Below are 15,691 nucleotides of genomic sequence, written 5' to 3' on the forward strand. Positions count from 1 at the left end.
CGTGCTGTATAAAAATGTTCTATTTGTCAGGATCACAGTATAGATGCGGACGCTGGTCACTGGCAAGTGCCAGCTGCTCTTTCGTACGTGCCAAAATCCGGCCATAATCTTAGTAGAGCCGTACATGGTTTGCATGGACTATACAAAACCCGCAGTATTTCATGCTCTACTTAATACAAGGACCAGCGGAATCTTTAGCCATCCGGCTTTCCTGAATTGATACTCAATTGCTCCCAGCCGACTGGCCTCGGTCATTGGCATCATTGCCGCCGTTCGCCTCCGGGTAGGCCGCCGCGGCTGCCGCTTCTGCTTGTCGCACAGCCTCCCGTGTACCATCTTCGGGGTAGTCCTTCTCACTCGCCGCAGGCAGGTAACGTACCGCGACGGTGAACCCAACGGCCAGCAGCACAATGACCAGCCAGGCAAGGTAGCCCCAGAGGAGCTGAGTGCCCGCGCCAACTAGATCTAGAGTTAGCATGATAAATTTGTCAGGAATTATTCGACAAGAGACGTACTGGCAAAGATGCTCGTAAACAAAGCGGGCGAGAAGCTGCGCAGCGCACTTGCCAAAGTCAGAGCGAGGGCATTTAGTGTGCCCAGCGTCTCCGGAGACGGCGACACATCGTTGATACAGAGCTGGGCGGCCTGTGGGCACTAATCAGCAAAACTGGCTCTACAAGCCCAAATCCCACGACGTGTGGTACGAGATCGACTTACGGTGAAGGCCATACTGACACCCGGGGCGATGAGCAGGAAAATGGGGCCCACCACCCAAAACACCGTGTCCGACAGGCCGGACCGGAGGATGGCGTTGAGCACGGGGTTGAAGCCCATGGCGAAGGGGTAGGCGAGGCCGCAGGCGCGCATGACGCCGTTGGTGCCGAGGCGGTGCTGCAGCGGCGGGAAGATGACCAGCAGCCAGAAGGCCTGGCTGAAGCCCGTCAGCGCCATGAAGGCCGAGATCTGGTACGGCTCGAACCCGAACCCGCCCAGCGCCACCGGCGTGAACCAGAACACGGGCACCACGGCCGTGTACGCGAACGCCAGAGTCATCACGTGCCCGTACACGTACAGCGCCATGGCCACCCCCGGCGCCCGCAGCAGCTCCCACGTCCCGCCGCGCGCCGGCTTGGACCCGTTTGCGTCGGGTACATGCCCGTTCTCGGCCTGCCGATCGTCGCCGCCGCCCCTGGGCCTCCGGGGCAGCGTCTCCTCGATGAATAGCGCGCTCGTCAGTACGGCGGTCAGGGCGATGCCGCCCACGACGAAATTGGGCAGAGCGTAGGGATACTCCCTGAAGAAGGCGCTGCCGCCGAAGACTCTGGGGTACAGCTTGGCCGGGTCCGCTAGGGCGCCGCCGATGAGCGTGCCGAAGAGGAGGCCCAGGTTGCCGGAGAAGCCGAACCACGAGAAGGCGCGGGCCTGGGTCTTGGCGGACGAGTGCTCTGAGATCAGGGTGCGGATCGTCACGATGGTGCCGGCGAAGACTCCGGCCAGGCACCGGAAAACGATCATCTGCCACAGGTTCCGGGCCAGGCCGAAGATGCCCGTGCAGATGGTGACGCCGAACAGGCTGAAGACCAGGACGGGTTTCCGGCCCAACTGTTATCGATGGTCAGCATTGCTTTCCGAGTCATATCAAGCGGTCTCTTCCGCTTTGTCAGGGGCCAAGAAATATTCCAGGGGGTTTCCAGCCTCACCCTATCAGCTGCCCGCCCCCAAAAAATCATGACCAGCATCTGGGTCAGGCTGAACAGCGACTCGATCAGCCCCGTGTAGAACCCCACATCCGCCGACGGCAGATCCGCGTTGCGCTGCAGCATCTGTTGGATGTACGGGAAGATGGAGAAGAAGGCAATCGGCTCCACCAGCCGCGCGTAGCACAGCAGCACGATCTGCATCTTGGGCAGGGGCTTGTCCGCAGCCCCGGACGCCGCGGCGGCGGCGGCAGCGGCAGCGGCAGAGCCGTCACCACCGGGGCCGTCTTCACGCCCGACCAGCGTCTCGGCGACCTCAGGATCCTGCTCCGGCGCCACGAGCGCGGACGCTAGCAAGGGCGTGGTCTCGCTGGTGCCATTGGCGCCGCGATGGGAGGGCATTGTGCGAAAGCGCCTTTTCGTGAACCTAGGCCGTGGCTTTCCAGCGAGGTTCCAGGAAGTCAATTGAGGCACTTCGTTGACGAGCGACGAAGTTTGCGACGAGATCCTCCCGCCGGCAAGAATTTCGCGCTCATAGACCCCCTCGACCCTCGACCACGAGATTGCCTGTGGTACTTTTCGCACCGCTAGCGCGCCGGTCAGTTACTAGATGCCGCATTGACGCTAGCGGCTGGCCGGGATGAGAGCGGCCGTCTTGGGGGCCGGGGAGAGAGAGGTGCGGAGGTTGGAGATGTCTGTTACGTATGTACTCATGGGTTCTTGCTTGTTGCGTGGAGGCCAAGATGGCTGAAGTCGAACCGATGTCATTATTATACCCTTTCTATCTATTCGCTAAAGTACAGGCCGTGGTTATACTGCATTGAAAAGCATCGCTGGCAACTCCCCCGCGCAAAGAACTCAAATATTATAGCGCACCAATCCAAATTAGAATTTCCTGCCCAAAACTCTCTCCAGTATCTCCAATGTATGCTCCCAGATCAGGACGTCCGACTTCTCTTCCCGGAGTGGTTTCAGAGCCTTGTCATTGTGCACGGCCTCGGGCTTCTCGTTGAGCGTGTAGGCACCGCTGCCCCGCACGCCATTGGACCCCACGGCCAAGTCGTCACCGGTCCCCTGGGCGCCGAACTGCGGGCTCGAGGCCGCGTACAAGATGCGCTCCCCAGACACCTCTGGCGAGATGAAGAAGAAGCGGCCGATCGTGGGCAGAAGGACCCAGTTGATAAGGAACCGGGCCACCGGCCCCCAGTGCTCGGGGTTGATCAAGTTGGTCTTGACGAGCCCCGGGAACGCATGGACAAAGCTGATCTTCGGGTTACGCTTCTGTAGCTGCTCCAGCGTAAGCGTCACGTAGGTGCCGCTGGCCCCGGCAATCTTGGGCAGACTGTAGTTCTTTGGGTCCTTGAATTCCAGGTCATCGGTGAAGATAGGGCCCTCCTGGCCACCGCCTAGAACACTCACTACGCGCGGAGATGGCGCGGCATTGAGCAGCGGGAGCAGGTTGAGGATGAACAACGTTCGGCCGTAGTGACGGATAGTCGTCAGCTTATCAAGTCCCTCTACGCTCTCGTCACGACCGCCTAGCGATAAGTAACCCTGGGACATGAACAGCAGATCCAACTTGGGCTCCTTCTCGACAATCTGGGCCGTGGCCTTCTCTACGTCGGCGAGCAGCGTCAGGTCTGCCACCGGCACGGGGATGTAGGTCCCGGTCCGGTTCAGCGACTGGAGCTCCGACACGATGGTCGAGAGCGTGGTCGGGTTGCGACCCACTATGTAGATCTTGGGGCTGTCGCTCTGCGCGGCCAGGGCTGAGAGAAAGCCCCGCCCGATGCCGTTGGTCCCACCGACGACCACGGCTGTAAGTCTGGAGCGTGAGGACTTGAGCGACGTGTTTGCCGATCTGATTTCAGAGAGCTTGACCATGGTGGTTTTATGCTGTACTGTACGGTATATTTTGATTGAATATGCTTTTCGGGAGTTATATGCTTGCGATCTTGATCTGCAGCGGTTAAAGGCTCGGATCGAGGAATGATAGAGCGGTGCTTGTTTGATTTGAGTACTGGGATCCAATAAGCACACCTCCCTTGGTCTTTATATTTGAAGGCCCGGGCTACGTCGTATACCAGTTCTCGGCTATATGTTCATTTCTGCTTACACATGTCGGAGCGTTCCAAAGCATCTTCGCCGAGCTGAGGACGGCCTGTCGGTGCCGTATGGCCGCGATGTGGGGGTGGGCTGGCGGTGATGTGATTACACACCCATAAGGCGAACCTGCGCGGCTCGTAAGTTAGCGTAAGCCACCGCGTTTAAGCCACTGTCCCCAAAACGCGAGGGTGACAAATGCGCGAAGCCTTGCATGGGTGGGGTTGGGTCAGTCCGAAACCAACCTGATTTCTATAGCTATTAATAGAGTATTGGGTAGTCAACTAGCTACAATATCACGTTGAACTTCAAGTAGAATGCTCTCGAAACTGAGTTACTCGGAGTATACAGTATGACTAACTGCCTACACTAATTCCGGTAACAGTACATGCATGCTATTCATCTCAACCCGCCCAGAGACGCTTACGTGTTGACTGGTCCACGCCCGCTATGCGCGGCGAAAACACTACGACACTTGTTGACTGATCACTAGCCGTGCCCATCGACGAAGCACCGCAATAGTCATATAAGCTTCAAAACCGGTAGGTTTTGCGATAGACGCGTTTGACTATCCTCGCTCTAGGATCCAGGATATGGTGCAGAACATCGAACAACCTGATATTGAAAGTGGCTCGCAATCGCTGCTGCGGAGTGATTGTTCTGTCAGTTGCCTTCAACTTCATGTCGCGTCGAGATGCCATAATGATAAACTTGGGGCGCTTCATTATCACGTTGTGGTTTTTGGGGACCTCAGCCAGTTGCCAGTGTATTTGTTGGAATCGGACCAAAGTGTCGGGGGGTATTGCAGACTGTGGGTTAAAAGTTTTGCACCCATTTCAGATTTGAGACCATATATATTTGACACCGATAGGAGGAGATTGGGGCAAAAGGCCTGAGCATCTTCCACTGAGGCTAACTGTTTCCACAAGAAGTTTCATGTAAGAGTGATTCACCAAGGCAACGACATGAATTGCCCGAGACAGAATGTTTCGGGTCATACTAAGGCCGGACGATAGGATATCATATTACCACCAGCAAGGCAATGGGCGTCACTTAGGGCATATGCATTTAGAAGTCATTTTCCAATCTCAAACTTCGATTGCACACCATCTCACAGTCCCATGATGTTTCCTGCACCGTGCTCAATGCTGCGCTCCTGTCCATCTCGTCTGTCGGCGTACTCTGTCAGGATCAGATAATAGATAAATTCACGCACACATGCTCACACGCTCGAGTCAAGTTATGTTATATCAAATGTGTAAGGGGGCAAACAATTCCGCAGGTTTATCCTGGTCTTCTTCTAAGCTTATGGGAGCGCCAGCTGGCATGTCTAGGTTGAAATACTTCCCACCGTGAAGTATGAATAGCAGATCCGGAAACCGTATGCTAGTGGCTTGCAAATGGGGGTGCAGTTGAAGGCTCTAGTGATGTGGCAATATACTTCACCTGTACCATTATGCTACTTCTGCGGTCTTTTCCTAAGATCATCCGACGGAAGCGTAGCTCCGGGATGCTCCACGATTATAACAGCTTCAACAGTGTTTGGGTCATCCCGCATAAATACTCTCAGCTGCCGCATTTCAACCTTATTTGACTTCAAGCCGTTAAACTGAAGTAGTTGAGCAGCATGTGGCTTTATCGCAAGGCTCATGAGCTCCTCCAAGTCTGACCAAGCCTTGTGTGAGTATGTCTTCTTCCTGAGCACATGTTCTGACACATGAACGATGACAAGTACTAGGTGGATCATCACCATTACCCAGGCCATTGACTGCGTTATCCCATGTAGACCATATCCGTGCTGTAAAGAGAAGTAATCAGAAGTTACCCGTATATAGTTTGGCAAGTCCGAGTCAGCGACTTCAATCTGGCTAGCATTGCCATTTTCCACTCTCTGAATCCCTTCGCAGAACGCTGGCCGCAATGAATTGAGAGGATCTGTATGACATCCATATATGTCCCAAAAGTACTGAACTCGCGAGATGGCGTCTGCGAAGAAGAGAGATAGCCCTACTGAGAGGCATCTGGTCGAAGTGTGCCCTTCGCATGCCATTGCGAGACCAACCAGGCCGGGAACACTCTTCTCTAGATTGGAACCAGAATTTGAGTCCACAAATTTGACGGTGCCGTTCATTAGACTAGTCCACTCCTCAGAGATAGCAATGATATTCGCCATGTCTTCAAATTCCTTGCTCAGTGATGCTGAGGGATCGACGGCAATATTTGTCTGAGCACCGCTGCTAAACGGCTTCAATATCCATGCCTCTGACTTGATCCACTGCGCAGCGATGATGCACAAACTCGTTGTATTGGTCGACTTGGAAATAAGTGCAGCCGAGGAACGAAACGGGAGTGAACCTCCAATGTCAATGTATGATAAACCTTCGAAGGGTTGAGACCCAAAGTGTTGGTCGACGTGAGTTCGTTCCAAACGGAGTCTTGAAACAGCTCTTGATCCGACTGCTATTGATGCGGTGTACCATTTGTCGTCCTTTTGAAGAGTCACACAGTTCACCTCTACCGCAGGGTGGCGCCACTGTTGGATCGTAGCAACCGTAAGTATTCGCAGTCTGTCGCTGGGATCGATTTCCGATTTCTGGGAGTAAGTGACAGCTTGGAACATAGCCTTCAGTGGGGTGTGAAACTGCTGCCATGAATGGAAACCTTGCGTGGTTGATTGACGGGTGACAACATCAAGGGGCGTCGTTGCATAGGCAACTGCATTGGTCTTGTCATCCGTAAATTGCCATCCCACTGATATTGACTTAGAGTAGTCTCTATCACTGATTGTAATATTGGACACATATTTGTCGATATAGCTCAAACTAAGGACTTGGGGCAGAGTGTGAAGTATCTGGCTTAGTCCACCGGAAGAACATTCCAGGGTGTCGGATGTGACGTACACATCGGCCTGTGATTCTTGCATACAAGATGGGCGGTTGACTGAAAAGTTGAGGGCAGTCGGGTATATCTCATCGAAATGTGCTTTAAGTAGAATTGCCCCAGAGTACCCATTCTCCAGCGGCTGCATAGAAACCGGGGCGGGCCACCAATCGAGTTTTGGCACCATAATAATTCCACTGCTCGGTCCAATAGCTAGAGCTAGAAATATTATTGCGCTGGTGAATATGTTCGTTGTCAAATCGTTTTTCAAATTTAGGCCACGGCGCGGCCCGCCTCCCCAGAACAGACGGCTAGCAATGAAAGAGAAGGGAGAGCTGACTTGGAAAGGTGTAGTCAGAAATCCGAGGGGAACTCCCCGGGAGCTTCTGAGTCCTGACCTGATGCGGTGAAGTAAGATAGATGAGAGCGAGCCCATGAGAAGGTATTCGTATATCTTTGCTGCAACGAGAATGCCGTTGATCTCATTTGAGTCTGGATTCCAAACAACACCTTTGGCATAGAGAACGACGAGGCCAATTGTAATGGCGACCGGCAGAAAATGGATGGCGAAGTCTCCGACCCAAACCAACTGCTTGGTCAGGCTCTTTAGGTTTCGCTGCCATGGTACAGTCTTGATCGAATGGGTAACGTCGGAACACTCACACGGCTCCCATTCGTCGGTATTATCTTGATGTGTGATGGTAGGCAACGAAGCACATTTGGTTTGGTGTGCTTTGTAGCCGTTCCCATGAGAACTCTGAGAGCAGTCGAGGTCTTCCATCTGTGCCAATGAGCCCCGAGCAGCAATTTTGACTAGTCATTACGTTGTATGCCGTACCATAATAAGTCATGGGAAAAGAAGTTGATAGGAAATAGATACTAGATCCGGCCTGGGAAATTTCGCCGTTATTCACTTGGCAGCCACATGCAGCGTGCTCTCCGTCCCCAGTCAGGTATACCACTACATGCACGATCCTCCGGCTATTCTACCCCTTCAAGGCCTTAAATCAGTGGCTGAGTTGCCCTGGCACGAATATGCAAGCCATTATTGCATTCCATTGGTCCATTTCGCAGAAAATATACTAATTTTAATTGAAATCACCGCCCCCACCCTACACTGCATTGCATGGGTTTCGTGCCATCTTCACCGTCTTCGTGTCTACTGATGACTAGAATTATCCAAACTCTCAATGTATAATGTGATTGGATATGAAAGGTTCCACATTCAAAGTTCACTGACGTATGCACCATGTCTTCATTCTCTTGTCGACCAGACCTCGATTAACCTCGACCTGCTGGAACACTTCAGCACGGCTTCTGGCATCCCTGGTAAATGGGACAGAGCGCAATTTGCTGATATCCTGCGCAAGCGATTTGGTAGGACAGTGGTGATAGTACCGCCCATCGTGGTGCATACCGATATGAGAACAGCTGCCTGAACGCACTGACTCGGACTTCTACAGGACGCGCCGGTGCAAATCGTTGAAGTAGACGACAAGACGGAACTTCAAGCCTACGTCAGGCTTAAGGAGCAATTTGAGCCTCAACTGCAAGGTCGCACAGGGCCAGATCTTGACCAGAGCTCGAGAGGGGCTGCTAAATAGGATCTACAAGATGCGTTGATGACCATTTTCGGCCCAGGCGAAGTAGCATCCGCAATGAAGTCGGCGATCATGTTTCGCCTGTGCAACAAACGATGCGGAAGATGAAATGGTACAGAACAAGACAGATATATGGGCTACTAAAATGTCTCCTAACTCCAAAGGGCACTCTCCAAGTTAGAAGCTGCTCAACATCAACAAGCGGTTTGTAGTGCATCGCCTACCAATTTCTCTAGATAGTCGCACTGTCGAACCGCCAGACAGCAGCTCCCTCTAACTTCTTGTTTCTTCATCGCTTATAACCTATAAGTGTTAAATCCTTTGATATTAACCATCTGTTCTACTATATTTTAGTTTAATTCTTGTTCGACGTTATTCAATAGTTGAATAGCTAGTTAAAGTTTTTGGGATCCACCCTTACATGCACGCTCGAGTAACTACGACGTTGCTCGTATCCAAGGGGCCGACTCACCCGCCCAGAGCAGACGTGCGTGCCAATGCCTGCGACTGAATGGTGGACGGCCCCCGAAGGATCCAAGCGCATCTGGGCAGCTTTGTGGCGGGGGCCTGGTAATCCTGCAGTCATTCGTCAGGGCCAAAACCGGCTTTTGACTGGACCACGCTGTTAGGTCACGTTGGCTTTTGCGATGACCGGGATTGGGGACGCCAAGCAGGTCTCCATGCTACTCGCACCGTGGTAACTCACACTTGCTCGTACATACAATGCTTTTCGTGCCCAATTCGTTTTGCTTCAGCCATGCTGCGAAGACATGATTACCCAGTCCAGCATACAACCCGCATTAGGGTCTACACCCGACAGCTCGGTTGACGGTTTGCCAAGCAATGTCGCAACCCCGCCTTCAGCGTGCGACCTGTGCGAAAGACTGCTACAGCTGTTTAACGAGTCTTCTACGATACGCTGCTTTGATTTGGGGCCTCTAGACAGCGCAATACTGACCGACTGCCCGATACACAAAAGACTACTTGAGAGCTACATCTCTAGATGTATTCAAAACGATCCAGATCCGGCCCATTGGGGCGACGACGTGACATTCACAACGCAGGGCAACGTGGTGGAAGTAGAAAGATCTCACATGGGCAGAACTTTCTCCTGGGAACTTCTCCTGGCCAAGAAAGATGCCGATGCCGATCATATCGGCAAAGGAGTCATTTTAGACCCAGATTGGGTAAACCTGGATCTCATCAAACAGTGGAAAAATCAATGCCTTTCGTTCCATGGTGATAAATGCGACAATCCCTTGAGGGTTTGGCGCACAAAACCAGCTTGGCTAGTTGATGTAAAACAGAAATGCATCATCCCGGGATTGAAGGCCGACTCATTTGTTGCCCTGAGCTATAGGTGGGGCGATGCTATTGGAGTGAGCATGAACGACGAGTCATTGGTCAAGCTTCAAGAGCCCAATGCCTTGGATGACCCGGCGTTTGCAGCATTTATGAATCCAATGGTGAGGCATGCGATACACTTGACATCTCTTCTAGAAGAGCAATATGTCTGGGTAGACAGGCTCTGTATTATCCATGGCCATGATGATACAGCTGAGCAGCTCAGCCTTATGGGGTCGATTTACGCCAGCGCCACAATTACCATTGTCGCAGCGGACGGGGTCGCGGAGGATGGGATATCTGGCCTGAGAGATGTTCTTCACTCTAGACCTCGCGACCTCAAACAAACAAGGGTGCCTTTTGGCAATGAGCTTATCCTTGGCAGAAACACGAGCCAGTTTTCCATGGACAGTGGTACTCCGTATTATGAGCGCGGCTGGACCTACCAAGAACACATGCTTGCCAGAAGGAAGATATTATTCAATCAGAAGGAGGTCCACTGGGAGTGCCAATGTAGTCAGTTCCACGAAGAGTTGCTTCCGGATGCGGTACTGGACATCTATATTGAGCCGCGCCTGCAAGAGATCATGGCGGGTTTCCCGATTTTGGACTCACTTGGACTCATCGTTTCTCACTATAACGGCCGGAACTTACGTTATGACGAGGATGCTCTTCCGGGGATAAGGGGCCTGCTTGCGATCCTAAGCCGTTCGTTCACGGGGGGCTTTCTCTACGGAATTCCAGAAATGTTCTTCGACAGGGCACTGGGATGGGAACCGTCCTTTGGCGACACTAATTTGCGTCGGAGGGACCCCTCAAAACGCCCTAAACACGAACAACTACTTTCAGATAGCTTGCCATCCTGGTCATGGATCGGATGGCAAGGTCTTGTTGAGATTGGGAGTGAAGCTAGTGAGATAGATCACCGTCAATGGGGGCTTGAGGAGACTATCCCCGTCACCGAATGGTATACAGGACACTCTCCAGATACCCCCAGGACATCCCAAAGGAGGATCAGGTCCTTTTGGTATGAAAATCGCGAGCTTTGGAAAAACCCTGAGACTGCACTGCCGGCAGGCTGGAGCCGACACACATTCGACTCAGAAGAGTCAATCGGTTCCACAGAACAGTATTTGTGGCCTGATGGATGTAAGGATCATGTTTACAGGCATAATCGTTACTCTGGAAGTATACTACGACCTGGAGATACCTGGTATTTTCCTTTTCCCGTCGCGGAGATTGATGAGTCCACCCAGCCATGTATGCCAGAGCAGACGCCGTATATCTTTTGCAAAACACAGGTGGTGGAAGTTTGGACTTATCGGACTAGTTACGGCAATATGCTGAGCCTGCATGGCCGACTCGGCGATCAGGTAGGAGAGCTTCACCTGCATAATGAGGACCATCTTCAGCGATTTCCAACCGCTGAAGCAGACCGAACGGGGACCTTGATCAAACTCATATCAATAAGTTTGTCGTACTCTCATTCTAAAACCAGGGACAAGAAAACAGGTAAATGGGGAAAGCCGCATTTTAGAGAGTCCCACTACAGAGTATTATGGGTAGAATGGCAGGGAAATGTAGCCTACCGTCTTGCGAGTGGCCTTGTCAACGAAACAAAGTGGGAGTCACTACAACCTCAGGAAATAGACGTAGTTCTTGGGTGAACCCTGACACAATGATCATTCAGGGACTCTGGGCTGGGGACGCCGATTCAATTATGAACCTGTGTTGGGAGGCACGTTTTCAGTCTCACAATGTGGAAGTGCACTCTAGCACTGGATTGATTGTGCTTTCCACCTTACGTTTTGGGCTCGTCTTGGAGAGCAACAGTGCTCTAGTCTAACCACACTTACCAAGTCCGTTTGGCGACTTGTGTCGCATGACTCGCCAAGATAAAAAAACATTCATGTTCCTAACGAGAGCTCCAAGTGCCTGGCAAAGATTTTCCGTCAGACGAGGCTGCTGCTGAATGTTCGAGCTGCGCCATTCCAATAAGGTGCGTGGCGGTGTCATAAGCCATCTCTCCAATATATCCGACGAATGATAGCTATCATCTGTGCACAAAGATCCTCCATCAACGTACATTGCAAGGCTTTTAATGTCTCGTGTAACTGACAATCGACACCACATTGGGAGATTACGTCCTCCAAATTTTGCGGCCTTACTCAGGAGTTTTGCCTACGTCTGCACGCAGCGTGAGGCTGTGCAGCAAATAAATAAGTGAAAACCCGTCGCTTTCGTTTTTAACAAGTTGGACACACTTCAGTAGTCACTGCACTGTCAGAAATACAGCCAATTCTTACTCTCGGGATGGCGGAGGACCGCATATCCGACTGTTCATCTACGGTCTTCAACGATAATTCTATGTCTTCGATACACTCAACCCCTTTGAAGACGTTCTCAATTCATACTACAGCCGTCAGCAGGGGTAGTGAGGAGGCCATTCGATCCGTGAACCAGGATTTACTTTCCGTGTCCGACAATCATTCGTCCATTACTCACCAATACCCTGTGATCACTGATTTGGCAGCACTCAGTGCCTGGAAATACGTTAGACTGGTATTAAGTCCGTGGAAGTGGCCATTGATTACTTCAGTTTTTTCCATAACGTGCTTCTCTTTTCTCTTCTACCTCGCTTCCGTCTGGGATGGCAAGCCATTGGCCGACTGGAAGATCAAGTCAGTGTCGATTAATGCCATTGTTGCAGCAGCAGCAACAGCACTTAAAGGCAGTTTGATGGTCCTTATTGGGAGTAGCATTAGTCAGGCTCGGTGGGCTCATTTCTCGTCCCGCCACGTACCTCTCCGTGATCTGGAATACATTGACGATGCAGCCCGTGGTCCATGGGGCTGTTTCTTATGGCTTCTTCGCCAGCCATTGAAGCCATCTTTGATAACCGTTGGGTCATACTTGACGTTGATAGCAACAGCCTTTAGTTTCTTCGCTCAGCAATTCGTAGCGATTGACTTGAGGTTCATCATCGACCCGGCAGCCATTGCCTACTTTCCATCGGTCCAGGACGTATCCGTTTGTGAGAAATCACCTTGGGCCAGGGCAGTCTCCGATGGATTCCTTGGTTTAGAAAGCGAGGATGGCCTAGCTCAATGTACTGCGAGCGAATGTACATGGTATGTTAAACCTCCGACAGGGAAGTCGTGTGAGCTAACAATGCTGGGGCTTAGGAATGGCCTATTGTCAATGGGAGTGTGCGGTTCGTGCGCTGATGCAGCTCATCAACTCAAGAGTCAGTCTTGTTCGGACTTTGTCTCAGGAGACTACAAGAATTCAACTATTTCACTTTGCGAGCATCGTATTCATACCGCAGGCAACGACAGCAAACTTTATACGATTCCTGCACCAGGATCAGCAATGCCGCTTGTAGTAGTGGATGCGCTTCCCCAATCACTTCCGCTTCTCGAGGTTTTCAAGTACGGCCCGAATGTATCTCACCCTAAAGAGGAGTGTCAGCGGTCCAGCCCCGTAGAAGTTGGCACGTTTGGAATCTTTGAGATGTCAGTAGGCGTCAATAACGAAACACAAATAGTGCAATTCGGCGCACCAAGTCTCACACGATGTACCTTCCAATTCTGCTTGCAAAACTACACAGTCCAAGTTAAAAATGGCCGGGGAATGAAGAGCGATACTATCGATACGACTGGGCATTGGTGTGACGGCAATGGGACAGCATTTTTCAATCAGACCCACGATGGTCCGACCAGCTTAAACTCGTTTACGGTATCAACACCGGATATTCCGTTCGGCTTATTATTCGATCAATACCAGCTTGGCGCATTTACAATTGACTGGCATGCTGGGAAGTGGTACCTGCCACGAAATGAGAGTTATATACTTGCAGCTCCACCTTTTACAGGCAAACGTCCTAGCGGTAGTCTTAAACCTTATGTTCGCCCGTCCCGCGAGTACCTAAGCCGATTAATTCGGACCAGGGACAACCGAGAGGAATGGATCGATAAGTTCGCTTGGACAATCACCAACGCCGTTCGTTTCGTCGTGAGAATTCAGCGTCAAGACTCGATGACCCTTACAGTGGGGTAGCATACTCCGAGCAGGCGTATATCAAGATATCGTGGCGGTGGATTGTATATCCAGCGACACTTCTAGTAGTCACGCTACTTGTCTTCGCGACAAGCGTTATTTCAACTCATTGGAAGGGCCAAAAAGTTTGGATTACGGGAAATCTCGCATTGTTATTATCAAGTGTTGATAACGATATCTCTGTCCAAGCGCAAGCTTTCCATGAATCACACGATGCATTGATTGATGCAGTTGGCCAACGACAAGTTCGTCTGGAAAGGGGCGACAATGGAGGTTGGTTATTCCGGCAAGCATTGTAGTCAGTCAAACGAGCTGGTCTATTCCATCTTATACAAGCTCGATTGGTCAGATTTATTCTATAGTGGGACACATCCTACAAGTTCGGAAAGTAGGTCGTGAAGGTGAATTCAATCCAATCAAATGGATTGCCATCTATATTGGATCGATAGTTAAGAGTAACGAGAAATGTAAGGAGGAGGGTGGTTGGTTTCCATAGGCTTTTGGATAAAGATGGATGGGGAGGTGGAGGGTTTTACGTAAGGTATATACCAAGTGGTATGCGACACAAAAACTGCCGATCTAGGCATTAGAATAGCATCAATTATTATTACTAGACATTCTTATTTTTAGTGCGAACTAGACTTTCCTCCCATGCAGTCAGTGGTGCATAAAACATGGCTTGCTGGGTTCGATATCACCTGCCACAATTTGGCTGAAAGTAGGAGAAATGGACCGAGTGGCTTGCTTGTCACAGCTTGCTAGTTTTAAAGAGCTCATAGGCCATGAATCAAGCTCTGATGTGCTTGAACTCATCATAGCATGTGCTCTCCTAATCTCTCTTCCTTCTCTCCGCCTCTCTCGCTGCTTAGACCCCTTACGGGTCTTAGAAAGGTATTCAATAGGACAGCTTGGCTGTGTTCTGCTGTATGATGCGGCTTGAGCATATGTCGGTCGGCCATCGGAAGGATTTCGCCGGCCCATAACGGGATCTTTTGAAGTGATGAGTCCAGGGAATTCTGGCTGGCAAGGGTCACTCTTCTCAGGAATCCTGCGCTTGCTCAGGTGAGCGGCGCGGTGTCGCTCAATACCATCGCCCGGGATCTCACGCACTACAATTCTCATTTCACTCTGCACAAACTTGTCCTCGCAACACTGTTCCAGCCTTCTGAGACGTCTTTTGCGGGCCTGGTACTTTTTATCAGGAAGCTCGCAAATTCGGAATGCCTGTGCCTCATACTGCTTGCCGCCAAGCGAGGTCACAAGATAAATCATCAAGTCTCCTTCTTCCCATTGCAAGGACACAATCTGGTACTTCTGCTTCAGGAAAGCACCAACATGACTCTCATATGGGATTTTTAGAGACGGGCCATCACCGTATCGGGTTGAGAATTCTGCCATCTTCACCTGGTAACAGTGTGAGTTTCGGAGCGGTGAACGGGTCCCAGGTCCAACTTACACAGAGCCACAGACTCGACGCATTTGATGTTCTCAGGCCCGCGCGCAGGGCATCAATATTCGGTACACAAAGATGTAGGTCAACTTCCAAGCAGTTTTGGACGGTGCAAAATCCCTCTCATTATCACCTGCGATTCACCAGCGAAAGCAGCCAGCCACAATACCTAAGTTGAGACCGGTGGAGTGATGAGAAGCCGATTTTTATCGTGGAAAAGTGTGCATGAGATTCCGAGTGATCTCGGTGCGAAACCCAGTGTTTCCAATGTCTTATATAGATCGGCTCGCTCTGAGCCTCCTGAAAGGAGAACATCTTCGATGATGCCTACCGCATGCATCCCAGCTATCTCAAATCATGGTTTGGTGTTGGGAGCTACAATGGGCCTCACCCCAATCGGGCAAATGTAATACATGCTTGACGACTTGGCCCCAACGAGCATGGCACTCACCCCATCCCACATATTGAAACAGTTATCTGACTTCCTATGGCTGGCCTCATCAACGTCATGATACTAGTAGGCCAGGACACCCCAGGTTGCTGACTGGGGCGGATTG

At 51.3% G+C, this 15,691-nt stretch overlaps 5 protein-coding genes across 5 annotated transcripts; 1 reads left to right on the forward strand and 4 right to left on the reverse strand.

Annotated features, from left to right (window-relative positions):
* Positions 1-223: 223 nt before the first annotated feature.
* JN550_008353 (uncharacterized protein) lies at positions 224-2,099 on the reverse strand (the record flags this gene model as incomplete). The annotated part of the gene is made up of 4 exons (XM_049320304.1): positions 224-459; positions 516-645; positions 718-1,602; positions 1,701-2,099. The coding sequence occupies 4 exons, from the start codon at positions 2,097-2,099 to the stop codon at positions 224-226; spliced, it is 1,650 nt and encodes a 549-aa protein (XP_049169575.1).
* Positions 2,100-2,582: 483 nt separating this feature from the next.
* JN550_008354 (uncharacterized protein) lies at positions 2,583-3,581 on the reverse strand (the record flags this gene model as incomplete). The annotated part of the gene is made up of 1 exon (XM_049320305.1): positions 2,583-3,581. The coding sequence occupies one exon, from the start codon at positions 3,579-3,581 to the stop codon at positions 2,583-2,585; it is 999 nt and encodes a 332-aa protein (XP_049169576.1).
* A 1,678-nt stretch (positions 3,582-5,259) lies between these two features.
* Positions 5,260-7,461, reverse strand: JN550_008355 (uncharacterized protein; the record flags this gene model as incomplete). The annotated part of the gene is made up of 1 exon (XM_049320306.1): positions 5,260-7,461. One exon carries the CDS (start codon positions 7,459-7,461, stop codon positions 5,260-5,262), a length of 2,202 nt encoding a protein of 733 aa, XP_049169577.1.
* Positions 7,462-9,051: 1,590 nt separating this feature from the next.
* JN550_008356 (uncharacterized protein) lies at positions 9,052-11,292 on the forward strand (the record flags this gene model as incomplete). Its single annotated transcript, XM_049320307.1, has 1 exon — positions 9,052-11,292. The coding sequence occupies one exon, from the start codon at positions 9,052-9,054 to the stop codon at positions 11,290-11,292; it is 2,241 nt and encodes a 746-aa protein (XP_049169578.1).
* A 3,165-nt stretch (positions 11,293-14,457) lies between these two features.
* Positions 14,458-15,082, reverse strand: JN550_008357 (uncharacterized protein; the record flags this gene model as incomplete). The annotated part of the gene is made up of 2 exons (XM_049320308.1): positions 14,458-14,486; positions 14,563-15,082. 2 exons carry the CDS (start codon positions 15,080-15,082, stop codon positions 14,458-14,460), a joined length of 549 nt encoding a protein of 182 aa, XP_049169579.1.
* Positions 15,083-15,691: the final 609 nt, after the last annotated feature.

The sequence above is a fragment of the Neoarthrinium moseri genome (genome assembly GCF_022829205.1).
Source record: "Neoarthrinium moseri strain CBS 164.80 chromosome Unknown scaffold35_Wmoseri_CBS_16480, whole genome shotgun sequence".
Classification (NCBI taxonomy): domain Eukaryota; kingdom Fungi; phylum Ascomycota; class Sordariomycetes; order Amphisphaeriales; family Apiosporaceae; genus Neoarthrinium; species Neoarthrinium moseri.